This window comes from Taeniopygia guttata, chromosome 1A (assembly GCF_048771995.1).
Source record: "Taeniopygia guttata chromosome 1A, bTaeGut7.mat, whole genome shotgun sequence".
NCBI lineage: Eukaryota > Metazoa > Chordata > Aves > Passeriformes > Estrildidae > Taeniopygia > Taeniopygia guttata.
Genome location: NC_133025.1, coordinates 23481105 through 23500571, shown reverse-complemented (window position 1 = coordinate 23500571; position 19467 = coordinate 23481105). Strand labels below are relative to the sequence as shown.

Below are 19467 nucleotides of genomic sequence, written 5' to 3'. Positions count from 1 at the left end.
AAGGAAGAATGTTAAAAGCTGTAACAGTCAAATTAATGACTTATGTACATAATACTTTTGTGGTGTCAGACCTCTTTGTTCCCCAAGACTCTACTGGAGGTGCAGGAGTTTGTAGTGCCTTAATCCTTGCAGAAAAATTGGAGAAACAGACTTTTGAGCACAAACAAAAAACCCATATGTATGCATTTATTTGAAGCCCATTAAATTCCAGACCAACTCATTCTCTATCTTTACCTTTCAGCAGCTGTTGTGTTGCTCAAAATTTGGGTAAGATCTACAGAAAGAGAATTGTGTTTGCTAATATGTAACCATTGTCTTAGAATGTAATTTAGAAGACCCAGTCTCACATTAGGTAGGTAAATTATTTATTTTGAAAGAAATTTGCCTTACTATTGAATATAAGGATCCCATGTAACAATGATCACATATAGACCTCTTATACATCAGCCACAGCCAAGCTAAGTGGGACAAGGTCTGTGCAGCATAGTGTGTTTGAGGCCATTATCAGCATGAAGTTTGTACTCTTGAACAAAGTTGGTTTTGTTATTCTCCAGTGTCGCACAGGCCCAGTATTTTTCTCCTGTATATAAATGTGCTGTCAAAACAAACAAAGGAATTTTAATGTGCATATTAGGGGGTTTTATACTGATTTTACTATTAAGTGGGATTTGGTACTTTTCATTGCAAGTTCACTGTTTGGAAACCAAAGACATTGAAATGGAAATACTTGTTTTCCATAAAAACGTGTCTCTCAAGTCTTGTAGCTTCCACCTTATTTTCTAAGTTTGTTCTTGGTGGAGCATGTGAAGCCCAGGAAACCCTTTTTGGCCTTTATCCATCTTGTGATGGATAGATTATTTGGATAAATAAACCCAAAACCCACAGTAATGTGTTGTGTTCTGTCCATATTTCTTCTGGGAGCTGCTGAGCAGACATTGAATAAGTCAAGTTAGGGTTTTCCTGTGATTACCAGAAGTCAGTACTAACTGGCTATAATTGATTATGTCAAGAGAATCAGTTTCGTTAAACGGTCAACAAGAAAGCTTTTTGGTACTGAAATGCTGATATCTGCATAAGAGAAAAGAAAGTATTAGAAAGTATTAGAAAGTATTGTATTGATAAAGAAAAAGCAGGTTACTTAATTAGGTATTTTAGAGCTCAGAAAAAACTGCAGAGGCAAAGAGCGGAGTCAGGATGAGCAGATTTTTAATGCAGTACTTATTGTTATTAGGAGAGTTATAGATGAAACACATGGATTAAATACTTCAAGTAGTGCTGGAAAAATTAAGGAAATACGTTGTCTTATAATTGAAAAATTATGTTTGAAGATTAATCATGGAATACTAAGGCATTTTGGAGACCATCTACTTCAAACACATATTTGCAATAATGAAAGGATCAAAGCCAGGAGACCTAGTCAGAAGGGATTTCTTAAAATCAAATTTAGGACTTGATAATTCTGTAAAAATTTTTAAGATGCAGTTAAAGCTTCGTGAACTTTCAGGGACTCTGAGCTATAGTGGCTAACTAGGTACCTGTAATTATATGGGGCAGAAAAGTCACTCAGTAAAACAGTATTAAACAGATTACGTATGAGAGTAATTTATGTCATTGTTTTCATAAATGAAGAAAGATGGGAAAAATCAATGCAATTGAAACCACAAAGTTGGCATAGACTGATGGCCTAATGTTAGTGATTCTGAAGAAAGTTAGAGAGTGTTAGTCCCCAGAGGAAGAGTGGGGTGGAAGCTCAGCACATGTAAAGCCTGTGTATGTGTCTTCAAGCTCGGGGAACTCTGCAGTCAGTGTTGCAAGCACAGTGAAGGTAGTAAAAAGGTATAACAGAACAAATGAAGTAGAGTTGAATTTTTGAGAGGAACACTGAACTCCTCAGATGCTGAAGAGATATGAAAGAGGACTGGGTGGAATGAGAAAAGAGCACCACAGATTCTGTGTTGAGAAGGGGTATGTTGATCACTGTGTGCCAGCTGGCTGGTTTGAAGGTTCTCCTGTTTAACACTGCTTGCAGAGATGTAGCAAAGCAAGTTTTTCCTGGCAGATAAGTAGTATTGTCTGCAAGAAGCCTTTGCTTTATTCTTCCTGGAGAGAAAAGTACTCTCAACAAAAAAAAGAGTAACTCTCTTTCTGGAACTGAAGGTGCTCCCTAAAGAGTTCTGACTGCTGGTGCCTTATGACTGTCAGCCGGTTCCATGGGGTACATGAAGAGCCCTGCTGAGATCATGAATACTTTTTTACTTGAAATTGTCTTCCTGCAATGAGCCTAGATTAAAGATTCAGCAAATAACAGGTGAAAATCCAGTGAGTCCTTGCAGAGTAATAAACATACTATACAAAAATGAGAAGGGCAGAGAAAGGTGATACTAAGGCCAAAAGGAAGTAATGCTGAATTGGAGTTAATTGTCGTATGTCATTAAATTTCCTGCATTGTCATAGTTTGGTCACTTCCTCCTTTTGTTTGGTTAATAGAGATCTTGGAGTGAAAGGACAACTCTTGACTAGTAGTGGAAAAATCCTCCAGTGAAATGAATGAGCTGGTTTATAAAGAGATTAAGTAATTTAATTTGGTGTGCATGAAGAAACACAGAAACTACTTTCTGTTGTCCAAGGGCAATTTCTCTAACTGCAATCCACGTTAAATTTACCTCTCTGTCCCTTTCACATACTTGCAATCCAAGTGCTTCAAATATTGCCTGCAAGTGGGTTACTGGCTGTAGCGGATTGAAATAACATGGATAATGTTATGAGGATGTAATCCAACAGTGGACAATTTCTGTACAACTTGGCCTTTGGTATCAACTACAGCCTGTTGTCCTTAGCTCTGGAGGTAGTGTTTATTCTTCAATCAATTTTATAAATAAACAGCTGAAATGCACATTGGGCACTTTAAGTGCTAGATGAAATGCAGGACTATAGTATTTGTCTCATGGCCATTGCCATACTACTTTCATAGCAGATGTACTAGGTCTGTATGTCTGAGTAGGTGTTTTGTACCTGTGGCAATATAATTACACCAATTAGCCTCCGCTGCATGCTGCTGCACTCTGCCAGGAATTTCATTCTGCAGATTAATACAGAAATTATCCTTAAATACCAGGGTTGTGTTCTCCATGCATTGGTATGAAAGGATTTCATTTATTCCATTGTTTGTTAACACGACAAATACTAGGTTATGTGCTGTTTCTCCTTTAGGAATTAAATTACAATGACCACAAAGGCACTTCTCAAGAGGGAGAAGCCTCAGTTGAAGAGACTTGGAAAATGTGAATGTGAGTTATGCTAGTTAGAATACCAAGGTATGTTTGCTAGTTATATTTGGTCTGTGATACATTTGTGGCACCTGTGTATGCTACTCTACTAATTTTTACTAATGGATTCTTACTTCTGCTTTCCAGTGGAGCGAACTGCAGTTTATTGATAAGAATAATGAAAATAATTTGATGGATTAAGTGGAACTTGCAGTAGCCAGAAAAACTATGTAATACCAATTAGTTTTCGCTTCTCTGTTGCTTAAATAATAAGGCATCGTAACTTCAAATATCAGGTAGGTATTAATGGAGAAATAACTATGAAACCCAGATGTGCCAGAAGTTCAAGATTCTTTTGGTGAGGGAGGGAAAACTTGTACCACACCTAGGTTAAAAATACATGACAAAAGATAGTAAAGAGCCAGGTATTTGTTCTGGAAATCCTGTTCCTGATGGCCTGTCTCAGCATACTGTGTTTTGCTTTAGGGTCCTTTTCAGGGGCCTATTTTTCTGTAATTTTTACAGTAATGGCAGAAATGATGATATTTTGTGCATCAGTAGCATGTTCCCTGAAGGAAATAAAAGCTCCACTGACGCAGGTGAAAATCAAAGCTGAAAACACAATAGCATTCAAACTTTTGCCAAAACCTGCTTACTAGCCCTAAAAGCAGGACTTATCTACTTGTTAATGTTCCTTCCTGGAGCATTGCAGCACGTTCCAGGAGCTCTGGTTCTTGCTTGGAACAATGTGCTGCTGCCGTTCAGCCTTACATCAGTAACAGTGCCACCGGATGCCAAAAAAATTTCACTCAGTACTCAACTTCTTTCCGGCTACTTGCACTTTTAGATGAAAGGCTTTCATTACTTTAGGGAGGACAAGCACATGTGCATGTACTGCTTCTGTCTGCTAAAACCTCTTTAATGGCTTTCCTGCCATCTTGTTTTGTACTCTAGGTTTATTTTATCTTTAGTGTTGAATCCAGCAGTGATGATTACAGTGCTCTGTGTAGAAATGGGAGTTGAAATTACTCAGTGGAGAAATTGAAGAAGTTGGACCTGAAGTACTCTAATGCATAAAAAATAACTAGGATGGAAACCTGTTGTATGTGAACAAAGTTGGCCTTTATAGTAGTGGTCATTGTAGTGAAATTCTCTTAAACACAGGTACAGTTATTGTACCTGTATAAATCATTGATCTTATAAGAAATACTGAGAAATTGTGAGAAAACATTTTCTACTCAGAAATATTTTAAGGCACTGGAATTTTATATGGAAGCTTCCTATCCTAAAATGTTACTTTTTAATTATGGTTATTGCTTTGTATTTTTGTGCTTAAATTTTTGGTAATTCTCACTTGTGTAATTTTCAGACTTCAGCTCTGTTTATGATGCAGATGGAAACCTGTATGCACATAAATGTTGCCATGTTCCTGCAGATTGGCCAGAGCTGCTGGTGGTGTATGGCTGGGATCTGCAGCATTCACACTGATGAACATGTGTGTGATGTAGAGACCTTGGATACAGAGGACAGGTTGTCAAGCTTGTATTCAAAGCAGTGTGCATGCAAAAGACAAGAAAAAACATGCAGCAATAAACCCCCTACCTATCCATAATAGTTTCAAATTTGGTTTGTAGCATTTCCAATTAATAAAACAATTTCTTGCCAACTGCCATGTAAATACCACCTCATCTGTACCATTTCATGCGTACAGACCAAAGGTACAGTTCTATGTTGCACTAAGTTACAAGACTGAACAGAAGCCAAAGCAGGAAGTGATTATGGCTAAGAAGCTGATGCTGATTGAAAATGTGTGATGCTGTGGAGGAAATATCAGACAATAGAACCTCAGTCAGTTTGGAAACAGATTTCAAAACCAGCACATTAGGATGTAAACAGTGAATAGGACTGGGGCCAGCCTTTCTCCTAACAATCACATCATTAGCAGTAGGAGCGTGCAGAACGATTTACATGATTAAAGTGCAAGTGCAAAATCCATGAACATGTGTGCTCATCAATGCTGAACGGAAACAGCCTTCTTGCTTTTTGCTGTGTTTCTTCTACAGGTTGTCCTAACTCATCCTGGATACAAGAGTCAGGCATAAATGCAGTCTAAATCTAGGAAGTGCAAATGGTCAAGGACTTTGAAAAGAAAGGCTTAACATTATTTTGTGTAACTGTAATAAGTTAGGCTCACTCTGGAATTGCGCTGCTGATTTTCAAGACAGCTTCATTGAAAAGTCATCAGCTCACATTCAATTAAAATAGGATCCAAGTGGAAACAGGTAAGAAATGGAAAAGAGTGATTGTTATAATTTAAGTGATGATCATTATGTGGCTGAAGGGGACAGCTTCCTGATTTGTCTAGAGACTAGTTTAACTTCTTGCATAATTTATAACATCCATGAAGTAATTTTGAGTTTTATGCTGCAACTTGATTTCACCCTTTTACGGAAGTTCAGCCAATGCAGAAAGGAGTAAGAAAGGCAAACATTAATGTTTGTATGTACCCATTTCATTTATGGATAAGACATGTACAATGTTTTATAACTAAACTGTATGTGTCAATAGTTTTTTCTAATTGTACTTTTTCTGAGTTTCAACAGTAAACTGTAGATGGCAGCAAAATGGCCCTTAGCTAAAAGGGAATTACCAGGCTACCATACTGTTAATGGCACTCTTCAACATACAGGTATGCCTGAGCAATGCCCTCCATTGTCTTGGGTCTTTAACCAGCAGAGCATTAGTTATGAAGTACTGGAAGTACTGAAGCTCCCATGCTCTCTGCCATGGGCCACCTGAGCCTTAGTAATTTAATGAAGCAACAAACTTCTAATAGGACAAAGCTTCTACTGTAGGACACATTTGCCTGGCCTCTGGCTGTTAAGATCTGACCAGTTATTAAAACTATTAGAAACAAGCCTCTGCCTGACTAAAAGGGCAAGCGAGACAATATGCCAAAGGCATTAGTACAAATTTTTATTTAACAGTAAATGTGAGGTAGAGAGAGATAGGAAAAAGACAAGTCAAGGAGGAGAGGGAGAGAAGGGAGAGACTGAGAAACAGAATAAACATCACAAGTATCACCAGAGGTTCCAATGACAGGTTCTCTTGTCTTATTGGCAGTTGCAGTCCTGTTGATGTGGTGGTTGCAGACTGTATCCATCAAGTGGGGTGGAAAGAGCCCACAAAAGAGCCCACCAGGTCCATGGGGTTTATATTAGCTAAGTCTAGGTGGAAAGGCCCCCGTAATTCTCCTGGATGATGTAGTACTGGATCATGGGACATTCCATGAGTCATTGACATCTTCTAAGGTGTTGCACCAGTCTCTTACCCATTATAGCTCAATTAATCAGCTGAGATAAAAACCTTCATCCTATGGTACTTCAGAAGGGAGTTCTCACAGCTGAGCCATTATGAAGAGAAGATACTGGCATGGTAAGAAGAACTATCCCACTTTGCAGGATTTGCCTCTTATCAGCCTCTTCCCTTATCTGGGAACCCTGTTTGTAGCCTCAGGTGTGCACACCCACCTGCAGTGGGGAAACACTCTGTGCGTCACTAGCCAAGCACCCATCTGATTGTTTGAGCCAGTCCAGTCTCTTGGAGCACCTGGGCAGTTCCTGCACATGGTCCAGTGTTTGAGTCATTCACCTGTAGCAGGCCAGTCTCTTACAGCAGGACAGGCAAGGTGCATTTGTGAGCACAGGAGAGCTCTGGAGAGTTCTATGAGCAGGGAAGGGGTGGAAAGCAGTGTCAAGAGGAGGAACAATAAAACAAAGCCATGTTCTAGACTGCAAAGTTTATTAAATATCAAGTTCAATTAAATACAGTGTAATAGCTTCACAAAAATGTATTCATATAAAAAGGAAGAGCGGTACAGCAGCATTTAATGCTTTTCTCACTATCTGTTTACTCAAGTTGGTAAAATAGTGGGTTTAAATCCTAAAATACTTTCAGTCTTGATTCATCTCAGTACAATCATTCTTACTTTTCCAGAACTGGGACTTCATTCTTTACTCTGTTGGTGACTTTTGCAGATGGGACACTATATCATCAGCTGCTAGCAGCAACAGAAAGATTGGGTATCCTATTACACAAGTTCTAGAGAGTACTGAGGAAAATTGTTAATGTTTCTTTTTTACCCCTCACACTGGAAGCGTACCGTATGTATTTAAGCAAGAGCTACAAAAATCTGAAGCTCCAGCAATTTTTAATACAGAAATCAACACTAATACCATGAGAAGTACTAAGTTTGAATACCCTCATGATATTCAAGTGTATTGTGACTGTGACTGATCATGAGGCCAGGTTGCCCATGGAGGCTTTGGAGTCTCCATTTTTGAAGCAATTAAAAAACCAACATAGATCTGATCCTCCTGGAGCAGGAGGGCTAAACCAAAAAGCCTTCAGAGGTCCCTTCCAACCGCACTCATTCTGTGATACAAAATAAAAATATCAAAAAGACCATAAAACAACTCTTGGCACTACTACGCACAATCATTTTAAACTTCAAGTGACAACAATGTAAAGTGCCCTTTTCTCCAGCTTGAACACCACTATAAGTTAATGAGCACTGCATCAGGACTGAAGCACTGGGCTCAAAGAACATCAAATGATGTCCTAAGCATTGAAATAATACTGGAGAACTTAAAACACATTGAGTGAAAGGATAAAACAGAACAAAGGGAAAGCTTTGTTAAAACACAGAACATGAATAATGCAACATAATAAAGTTACTGTAAGAGGAAACATTTCTGACAGTTTTGTCAAGCTCAAGAATCCAGATCAGTCAATCTGCTGGTCAGAAAAAATGGATGTGGTTCTTACTATGAGTGCAAAATAAGTCAGCTATCCAGAAAAACCCAACAGATGAGTGCACTGTGCTTGACAGCCAAGTAATAGACTTACATACTCAGACTGCAATGAACAAATTTTCACATCTGAACGGGGGAAAAGGGAAACCACAGATATGCTTTCTAAAAAAGCAAAAACTGTCCAGAGCCTTTCCACAGCATCTCATTCAAATCATGTAATTTTTGGTTAAAACATCACGGTACTCTTCTATTGCTCTGCAAAGGGGATCCTGGTCCACATGAAGGTTTTTGGAAGATCCGGTACATCCAGTTTCAAGTTCAGCAGTGGCTGGGGGGAAAAGAGATGAGATTCCTTATGTTACTTCTACAGCAGACAGGGAGAAATAAGGCACTGTAAGAGTCAAGAGTCTGCAATCCTGAACAAGACTTTAAAATTTCCAAGGACACCTAACAAGGGACAAGCTGGGCAAACAGGAAGAAACAGATTTTGTGCACACGTGCTTATCAGTCAACAGCATTTCTAAACCTAGCGACAGACATTCCAGAGGCTACACACTGAACATCTTGCGGGACTCCACACATCTCCAGTGGCCCTTAGCAGTGCTTCTTAATGTAGCCCCTGCAGAGCTCTTCAACCTGAAGTCTTTGATTTCCTTAAATGTTCAAAGTTGTGCTTTTTTGGAACACTACAACTACACAGCTGCAGTCCCTGCAGAGCAGTGACTCTGGAGGACCAGCTATCATGTAGCAAGTGCATTTCCTCTTTGGATGCCTGGCCTCAAGTTACAGAGCGTGTTTGAGGCTCCACGTTGCAGGCATTGAACTCATGTTTGCGTAAACACTACTGAATGATCTCTTCCTAAAGAAACGTGGTCTTTTATCCCTGATCATGTTCTTCTTACTTGTTCAAAACAAGATTGACTGAAACACCTAAGCTACAAAGACAAACCATGAATCATAGCAAGAAAAATCAAGATCTAACAGCAGAGAATATGTATGATATGGTTTAGTACTGAATGCAACCCATGAACAGGGAAGAAAGGGATGGCTGAAATCTATAATGATCTATAAAAAACCTGGGGGCTTCTTTGATATTTTTGCTGGAGATCAACTCTAGTGAATAGCAGCTTCATCTTAAGCCAAGTGTTTCTGAGTGGAGCAGTGGATGAATTTTCTTTCTGCTTGTTTTTTTCCTAAGCAAGGGCATAACATTCTATCCAGTATTTTGGGAAGCAGGAATTTTTCACATTCAAGTCGAAACTGGAGAGCTTGCAGAACAGAATCTCTGTGCTTAGCAGAATAAGTTGAAAATAATATCTTGAAAGCTGTCAAGACTTAGAAACAATCACCTTTTTCCTTAATAACACTCCAAATGTAATGACACATTACCTTCTTTCAGTTCCTTAGTGATTTTTTCATCCAGTTCCTGTCGTACCTAGAATTATACATCAAATATACAGTTAAGTCATATGACCCAAATGTATCTGCTGAAACTCCTAAAACATTCTTACACCCCACAGACAACGTGATAATACCTAAAAATATCATCCCAAATAGAGATGACGGCCTGTGATGGCCAAGAGGATGCCAAAGCCCTGGACCACCTGAGCTGTGTGGAAAGGCTGAGAGAGCTGTGACTGTTTCTTTCCTGGAGTAGACAAAGCTCAGGCGACCTTGTCTGTGTGTATTAACTACCAGGGGGATGGAGCAACAGAGATGGAGCCAAACTCTTCTCAGTGGTGCCAAAAGAACAACTCCCCCCAAGACTCAAGTTTTTTTCAAGTGTGTTAAAAAAACAAACACATGGATTTCTCTGAAAAGGAAGGAAAAGGCCTTTGAATAAAAATACACCTTTGAGGACTGACAATGTCTCTACCATCCTCCTGCCCCTCCTGCATGAAGTACCAAGGCCTGAACAACAGGCCCTAATGAGGCCTAAACAATTGGCCCGGAACCAAAGTTGACCTTAGATGAACCTTCCAACTAAATGTTATCTATCTATATATATATATATATATATATATATATATATATATATCTGCTTATTAACAAAGTATTGTTATATGTGTGCATTTATTGGCAAAACATGTATTTACCTTTCCACATCTAGAAACTAGATAAGACCACATCTGGCCTAACCAAGGAGGTATAGGATCAAAGACAACTCCCTTGGTTCCTCCTTGAGCCCTGGCCAGGCTTTGGGAGAAAGCCAACAGAATGAAATTACACATTATGTCCGATTGTTTAACAGTATAAAAGCTGGGCTATTTTCACAGCAAAGTTGGGGGAGCCTGGTAGCCTGCAAGGTGGATGCACCACAGGAATTCCCAGTTACCTTGGTTCTCCATTCCTTCACTGTGACACCTTCCACTGTCAGCTGAAGTATCTCAGACTTGGATTATGGCAAAGTACTGGAGTAACTAGTGATGTATCTTCCTTTATCACTATAGGCATTCTTTTGTAGTAATCACTAGGTGCATTGCTTAGCGTATCCTTTATAATTCTTTGCCAATGATTATATGCTTTGCTTAGCTGAGCATATCCTTCCAGAATTCTCTGCAGTTTTACATTATAGTAAATTCCACTATTGCTCAAGTCAGTGTCTGTCTCCTGAGCAGCTTAGTTCACAGCTTAGCTCTTCAGGCAATAACATACTGGGTCACTTGAAGCAGTCACCATCTCAGTAACTCTATTTCAGGAGGTGATGTTGACTTACGACTTACCCATGGACCTTCTTGAGCACACAGTAAGTTGGACCCTCTAAGACACCATGAGATGATACTCAGGAACTCAACTAGGAACTCAAGTGCAGAGCAATACTGCTACTGCACACACAACTGCTGTTGCTACCCAGAACTTTTTGTCTGTCAGAACAGGCAAGGGCGGTAAAGAGACTTCTCCTTTAGTTTAACCAAGTTCTATCAGAAGAGGTGAAATCCATACATACAGTGCCATCTTACAGAAGCTGAACTACCACAGAAGCCGTAACTTCACAAAGACATAAAGTACAGAACTACTCGGCAGCAAGTCAGATTTTACTCAAGTAAAATCAGCAACTTCAAAGTTTGGTTTAGGCCAATGTGAGGCATCAGTAAGTTTGAATCAAAACCTAGCAGCATGAATAGACAAAACATTTGCAATAGCACCCAAGGTTAAACAGGATGGGCTACAAACCTTGTCACATATCTGGCTGCAGAGAAGAGAGAGATTTTTTGATTAAGGATCTGAAGAAAGAAAAACAGCCTTAAGTTCAAAGGTCTTCACTGAGACACAAGAACATGGCCTACATGTACATGAGGCAAGGAAAAAAGCTCACAATAGAAAGACCACTAAAATACAAGAAGGCATTTTGAAAATGAAACCAGAAAAGGAACAGAAGTTGAGAAAGCATAGGAGCTGACATTTCCTCTCTAACATTACGTAGGGGAACTGGTTTCATAAATCCACCAATTCACACTGGTTGCAGCTAGCAGAGTTCACTATTATTTTCCAACCACATTCACTTGCAGCAGCCTTTGGCAAAGCTGTTAGGATGGAAGCTTGACAGTTTGTAAATACAAGTAGCCTTGAGTCCCAAAATCTTCTTGTAATACTTGCAGCAGACAGACATTCCCTGCCTTGGGATATGCACTACATTTCTAAAATCTAGTACACAGACTACTAACAGTACTTCCTACTCAAGACTCAGAGAGGGAATACCATGTTTTAAGACTTCCCTGAATGAACATTGAGGTACTTGAGGCTACAGGTGGTGCCATGACAGTTTCAGTTCCCTAACTGGTGATTTCAGAAAGACTTCTCACAATAGAATGTGCAGCTCAATTTAGTATGAAGGCAGATAAATTCACAGCAGGAAATCTAAGTCCCAGACACCACCCTTCTGCTTTCATTGAGAGAAATCTGGCATGCTGAGATTTCCATCTTTCTCTTAAAGGACCTGGTTGACACAGTAAGAAATAGGTAAGTTTTCTGTGGGTATAGCAGTTGTTTGACTTGCTCTTATTCAAGGAAGAAAACTTCAGAGTTTGATACAATATTAGAGCTCAAAGGGAACCCTAAGAAGACAATCTGTGTATGGTGGGAGTGAATTATCCTTAGCCCCTCTGGTGACAACAACCATAGGTTGTGATCAAGAGCAGAGAGAACTTCAGGGGACTAAATCATACCAACAAAACTGCACTAGGAAGGAAAAATGTTAGTACAGAAGAAAGCCCCCAAATTAAGAAGAAAACACTAGACATCAGTAATTGAAGACTGGGAAAATGTCAATGCATAATTGTCCAACAACTTCCTTGAGAGTATGCTTAAAAGCTGTAAGACACACATGCCCTGGACAAAATTCTGTGGTGCTCTTGAAGTCAGGACACTGAGAGAGAACAGTATCACCATTCTCAGATATAAAGCAGACTTGTCTTGGAATAGGCTCAAATGTTTTTCACAAGTGGATTTAGAAGCATTTTTCAAAAAAACATTGAAGAGGCTGACACTGCAGTTTGAACTATGCATCTTATTTATTAGCAGCTGTATAAAACAATGAGCCACAAAGTAGCCTGGAGAAAAATTTAATTTCTGTAATTAAATTTCCTTACTTAGGGGAAGGCAGCAAACTGACGAAACTGAGATTCTCAGAGAGTTACAATGTCTTCTGGAAAATGAAAATGGAAAGCACTACTTGAAAACTGCTGCTGTAATTGAGTTTTAAGAAGTACCAAGTACTCCCACTTTCTTTCCCTTCACTGTGTTTTCCTTGTTCTTCAAAAAGCCACAATTGTTAAGCTTTTCCTTTTAACCTAGGGCAGCTCTTTTTTGCCTAGAAGAGGAATGGTTTCCTCTTTTGCCTTTTTTTTAATGTCTTGCTCCCATCTCTCTCTTCCCTCTCTTGTTCTATGCTCCCTATCCCTCCCTCCCCTTTATCTCCCTTTCGCAGTGGGTCCCTGAATTTTCCTTCCTTTCTAGTGCTTGTATGCAGAATAGCCCCTGCAGACGATACAGTACTAATGTCCTCATGAGTTCTTCTGATAACATCTGTCCACCTCTCTGCCCTCAAAAGATCATTCACAGCTACACAGAGAAGTTATCTCTGTAACTGCCACAGCTACGCACTTCCTATGCTGCTTTGGCCCCACCTGTTCTCTTTGGCTTGATTTGTAAAACAGGTGCTCTACTTAGACACATGGTTTAAATGGGTTCTTTCCAACAAGGGGGGGACCATCAAACTGAGATGGACTTAAAAGGTGATCAAATACTTGTCACATTCCCTCGATAACAGAATACAATGACTCAACAGAGCAGCTTAGCCGTGTTAAGTGTGTCTCTCACCAATTACAACTATTGGTGTGGGGTTTTCATGGTATAATGTTCAGCCTTCTGTGACAGCTGTGCTATCACAGTGACTGCTAATTACAAGGCATACTTGGACCAGAGGTATTGCAGAGGTTGCAGCACTGCTGTAAAATCAGAAAGCTGTGAAGACTTGCCAAAGAGTAGGTTATTTTACCATTTTGTGAAATAACACATGGCAGGACCTACAAGAACAAATGTCTCCTATGTGTTCTGCACTGAAGTGTAAGAGCAAAGTTGTGTCATCCCATTCATAGCATCCTATTTTTGAAGCATACTTTTGTTGGCATTAACATACTAATGTAAGTTCTGTGAAGAAACTGCCGGAGTGAAGATCAAGGAAGAAGAAAAAATTGTTTCAGATATCTGATTGGATTTATCACTCAATGTGATGTTAGCCAAACCATACATTGAAATGTCATGATTTTAGCTGGGAACTCCCTATGCCACAGTACTCCTTGTCACAATTTCTCTTGTAAAAGAATGTCATGACACAGCTCACTGCTTTGACTTAAATACTTTATGGCCTTTAACCCCCTTGAAAATTTTTACAACCCTGATGACCAAGAATCTTCAGCCTTACAACATACAGCACTGCACTGTTCTGAGGATTAGCAGTTGCTTTGGTCCATTAGACAATATGGCATGGAACAATAAATGGATTCTAACTTCAGGCTAAAAGGGAACCTTGCATGGCTACTCTTCGGCAGGAGTCAAGAATGGCATTTCAAAATGCTTACCTTGGCCACAAAGGCTGCAACCCTGTTTCTCGAGGATAATGTGTTCTCCGCTGGGGTGAGGAAGCTTCCTCCTAGACTGAGACTTCTGCTCAGTCCCAAATTGTTGCCAAGATGTCCCAGTGCAGTTGAATACAGAACTGGAGTTGCAGCCAGACCTCCACTGACAATGCTGCTTGTGATTAACGATTTGCTTTTATGGCGCTCCCGGAGGAGCTTTGCATTGGCTTCTTCAAGTCTCTCATTAGCTCTGAAACATTTGGAAATACACAAAAAGTTACCTTTGGTAGTAACACTTTCCCAAAGTTACTCTCCAGGTCCTTAACTATTATTTAACTTCTGAGATGAAGAACCTCCAAAAGTAGTACATCATTTGACCTGAGCTTGTTTGGAGGGCCTGTTTCTAAGACGTCACAGGAGGTGCAAGGAGCAGCGTCACCAATGCTTAGGACTGCTCAGCATGAGGGCTTCAAAGCCTCCTGTGAAAGCCATGTGTTTACATGGTTTACCTTCTGGAAGGTACGTCACCTCTGAAACAACTCTGGGCTGAATCCCCCTTCCCAAGGAAAGCTCAAAGCTCAGAGCCACTGCTTAAACAGAGGCAAAAAAGATAATTTCTATTTTTTCTTCACAGAAATCTGTTCTCTGAGAGGCCTACACTTATTCAAAAAATAAAGGACATGAAATTCATGTTTCTCTGTTGTACAGAGGATAAGATTACAGAGACTGGCAAAAAAAGCTGCCACTTAAAACAATATCAACTTGAAAAGTCTCCTGTTAATGCCATGATCAGTTGTGTTCCTGCTGAAACACTAAAGAGAAATGGAGGCCTGCTAAATCTTTGTTTTCCCACACACATGTTATCATAGGCTTTCAATGCTGGCCAGGTGCAGAAGAAGAATTAACAAGAAATATGCATAAGGAAAAAGAAGTCTTTATTACCAGTCCAAAAAAAGGATAGACTTACCTTTCCAATTTCTTTGCTAGGCATCGTCTAGTTTTCATTTCCTCCAGATATAGCTCCTTGTACTTTTCCACTTCTGCCTGTACACATTCTTTTGGAAAAGTACTGTCCTGTTGAGTATTTTTTATCTTCTCCAATTCACATTCAAGATCTCTAATTCTGTCTTTTAGCTGGTTTCTCAGAGAAGCATGATGACTTGCTCTGATGTGTTCTAGTCTGTCCTGGGAGGCTGCCTGTGCCTGAAGGAGACAGTGCACCTTCAACCACCACAAAGAAAAAGAGAACTCTCCCCACCTGTCAATTGCATGTACTCAAGGTCATAGGCCCTCCTTGGCTTAGAGAGACAGCTGCACCTCCTCACTACCATCAGCAGTTAAAGCAGAACCCTGGAGCTACCACTAGGGTAAATAATTCTCTTCGCTCAGGACAAAGCCCAAATCAGAACCACTATTCAGAGCCACTAATGCAAGGGCATTATCTCTGTAGGACAGGGCATGGAGGACAGGATTCCTCAAAGACCTTAGCAGGATGCCTCACCTCCTCCCGATCTCCACACATACAACTTCAGTCACTTGTTTCCTGAGCACTCTCCCCCACACAAGGACAAAACCGAACTTGTAGGTCTGGCTGTGACAGCTGGAAGGTGCAAAACCACTTCAAGCACGAACAGGGAGAAGCAGACCAGCAGACAGAGTCAGCCCCAAGCACTGCAAAATGAAAACTTACCTTGGGCAAGCCTTTGATTCAGGGACCTGCCAGCAAATTACACACTATAGGAGCACTCTTGTGCAACCATATGCCCTTTTCCCACTGACCTTCAGCACAGACACAAGTACAGTGCTAACAACACAGAATCAGGCACCAAAAGCAAAACACAAAAAAATGGCAACCACAACCAAAGTCTACAGAGTGCCTACAGAGACATGTCAGAAAGTCACTCACCTGTAAAAACAGATTGACTTCTTGTAGTTTTTGTCTTATTTCTTGGCCTGCTCGTTCATCAACCTCTCTTTTATATTGTTCTATTTGGCTGTGATCCACCATGTTAGTCTCCAAGTGATGTTGGAGTTTTGCCACTTCTTCTTTCAGCTGGCATTTGCTCTTCTCCAGTTTTTCACAGTTCCCATGCAGGGTAGATAGCTCTTCGCGCAAATCCCGGTTTTGGGCTTCTAGCTGCATGCTTTTTTTAGACTCCATGTCCAGCTGCTGGGAAAGTTCAGCAACCTGTATGTGGGGGGTAAAAAAAAAAAAAAATGAAAAGAAACCCAGAGGCATCTAAAAGCAGTGAATTCTGTTAAAATTGATAAAGGGGTTGTTCATGGAGACTGTATTTATCATCTGTATACTTGGCCCTGACCCTCACCCATGGACCTGATGTCCTGGGAGGACAGCAGAAATGCCCATCCCTGAGGCCCAGCCTGAGGATCTGCACTCTTGGCTGACCCCGCCTGCTGTCACTGGACCTGTTCTGTTCTTCTTGGTGAGTGCCTGTGGGACGGCTCCTTGGCCCACGAGGTCACGGACCCTGCCAGCCTTGCTGCCACTCTTGGCTTGCCCTTCCTCTGCATGACAGTCTGCCCTTCTGCTGCCATTGCAGATGCTGCTTTGCACTTAAGGATTGCATCTTTACCCATAAGGACAACTACATCAGTTATTAGTTATAGTCACTTGCTTCTCCAACAGTAGAAAAACCATTGAGAGAGACCAATCAAATGTAAAATATAGCCAAGGAAAGAAAATCATCAACATGAGAAGAAATACAGGCAAAGCTTCACACAGGTTTGAAAAGAAGTAACACCACAACCAAACAAACCCCAAAATAAGCAGAGCTCACCTTTGTTCTCAATCTATCAACTTCACTGACCATTTCAGAATATCTGCTCTTCATTTCTCCCTTCAAATTAAGCTGTGACTCCATTTCTCTCTCCTCATACACCTTTAATTTCTTCGTAGCTCTACTGAGAAGTCTCTTCAACCTAAATAGCAAACCAGTTTGGAAAACACAGGAACACAGGAATAAGCAACCTTTCCCATATGCTCTCCAGTAAGGCGTGCAGACATAGCTTTCTTCATCTTTAACATACTTGAAAGAATCAGGAATTGCTGATAAAAAACCTGCTCTTCCTGTGCCACAAATCAGTTGGCACATCCAAATTTCAGCTGAAAAGACAAACTGAAGACTTCCTTCCCCACCCCTGGAGAACTGCAGGGCAACCTGGATTAGCAATTCCTCTTGCAGCTGTAAGTGAGTATAGGCTCATGCACAGATGTACCTTGCAGGAACTAATACAAGACTCTAGTTTGCTTTCAGAGTATGTGTGAGAGTATTCTTATATTCCAGTTCAATAAAACTGGACTTCTCTTCAGGGATATCTCTTCACCATATCAAAAAGTCATACCTCTTAAAGTCTTTCTGCAATTCTAAGTTTCGTCTCATTTCTTGGTCCAGACGGAGTTCAACTGGGCGTTTTAACTCTATCAGTTTCTTCACTTTCTTTCTTTCACTCTCACACTTTCAAAACAGAAAAGACACATGACACACACAACACATAAGAACAAGAGCTATGTGCAATATGTGTCTATAGTGTTCTCCATGGAGAAGCTGCAATCCATCTCCATCTTTTAGCCAAGTTACACATTCAGTTTCACAGCAAACTGGGCCAATATTGAACAGCAGAAATAGATGCCTCCCCTTAAACAAGGTGGAAAAGATGCTGGACTTCTTTCAAGAGTTCTCAACTCACAGTAAGATTATTTAGGTATACTTATCATGGGAGAATACAAATGAATCTAAAGCTTTTACGGGATCTTTACTAATAAGCAGGCAGAGGAATTTGATCTTTGGGAATTTTTTCAATATACTATTCCTTTCCACCTCTTATTTGTAGCTACTTACTTATGTACTAGTTGCTTTGTACTTCCTTTATTCCTCTACAGACAAAGAGGGAAAGACTGCTCCTTTGCAACTGTCAGTCATTTCTTGTTTCCCAAGCACTAGTTCATTTCCCCAGAATTCCTTCACTATGTTTTTCTGCAAGGCTTTTAAACATCCACCACACTGAAAACATGCTGCTGCTCCTCCCTGCACTGCACTGGAAAAATGAAATACTTCAATCCTGCCCAGAAAACAAGGGGTCAGAAGATGGCCAGAAGGAATCCAAGAAAGAACTGGGGAACTGCAGCCCTGCTTGATGTACTTAACTGATGCAAACCATACTGGGAGCTCTTTCAAAGAGAATCACTCCAGAACTTACACAAGATATCCAGATAGCTTTCCTTTGCTTCCTGGATGATCCACAAATCACAACATATCCAGAGCCTAAATGGCAGGGGTAATAAAAAAATGCTCTTTATCTAACAACTCAACCAAAGGGTTAATGCGAGTTCTCACAGGTACTGGCTTAGGTCTCTGGAGAATTTTCTGGATTTACCTGTTCAAAGAGATCTGCCTTTTCCTTGTCAAGTTGAGCAACACGCTCTTCAAGGTTAGATCTTGATTTAAACTGCTCTTCCCATAAGCTCTGCAAGTCCTTCGATGTCAGAGCCAGCAGATTCTGCTTTTGCACCTGTAAAAGCAACAATGGCAAAAGAAGAAACTAAGGTGACCATAAAGAAAACACTGCAACTGAAAGCTGTAACTTAAATGGAAACTCTCTTCTCTCCTCATCCAATGTCTATGGTAAATGTTAATGTGGAATGTAAAACACCGCTTGGGAAACATAACCAAGAAGAGAAACGGGATGAATGAATTCTATATGGGTGGTTAGATAGGTTGAACTCTAGGGAATAACAAATATACATACAAAATTATCCTGTAGCTTTCTTCCAAAGGTTTTCCAGAGTTCATTACATACTTTCTAATGTATTCATTTCTAGTGCCCACCACAGAATATACCCTACGCTCATGGTTTCTGTGACAGCTGTGTATCTCCTGAGAGCAAGAAAATGTTCTGAAATTGACAATAATTTGCCTAACAGATGCATTTGAGTTGAACACAGCTTGCTGAGTTAGTTCAAGTATAAAGACTGGAAGATGACTAGATGCTTTTAGTGGTATTTTTTAAGGAAAAGAGAAAATTACAAAATCAAAAAAGGAAAAAACAAGAGATGTTTACTGGCTACAGAAAGTGACAAAACACTTCACACAAAGTCTCAGATAAAAAAAAATCCTTAGGGTGTATCACTTTCTCAAGTCCTCACAGAGGCAGTAAAACTCTGGGTCTCATGACAAAAACTGACATGGCCTCAAGACAAGCTCTGACAAAATTACAAAGAAAATAGGGATCTGTCAATTCTGCTCTCCTCTCTCAGCTTTCAACCACAGATCTCCATGCTGCCCACAACAT

At 40.2% G+C, this 19467-nt stretch overlaps 1 protein-coding gene across 8 annotated transcripts in view; it reads right to left on the bottom strand.

Annotated features, from left to right (window-relative positions):
• Nucleotides 1–7050: 7050 nt before the first annotated feature.
• The window catches only part of ANKRD26 (ankyrin repeat domain containing 26), a 48409-nt gene continuing 35992 nt past the window's right edge, over nucleotides 7051–19467 (bottom strand). For 7 of the 8 annotated variants that reach the window (XM_030257195.4, XM_030257221.4, XM_030257202.4 and 4 more), the window contains 8 exons: nucleotides 18553–18687; nucleotides 17521–17633; nucleotides 16956–17097; nucleotides 16064–16345; nucleotides 15125–15360; nucleotides 14161–14407; nucleotides 9470–9515; nucleotides 7051–8408 (listed from right to left, as the gene is read on the bottom strand). In XM_030257195.4, the coding sequence (XP_030113055.4) occupies nucleotides 8287–8408; nucleotides 9470–9515; nucleotides 14161–14407; nucleotides 15125–15360; nucleotides 16064–16345; nucleotides 16956–17097; nucleotides 17521–17633; nucleotides 18553–18687 (1323 nt within the window). In that variant the 3' untranslated portion in view covers nucleotides 7051–8286. Of the gene's footprint in view, nucleotides 8409–9469; nucleotides 9516–14160; nucleotides 14408–15124; nucleotides 15361–16063; nucleotides 16346–16955; nucleotides 17098–17520; nucleotides 17634–18375; nucleotides 18441–18552; nucleotides 18688–19467 lie in introns of those variants that run through there. The other variant, XM_072921556.1, reaches the window with a different exon arrangement.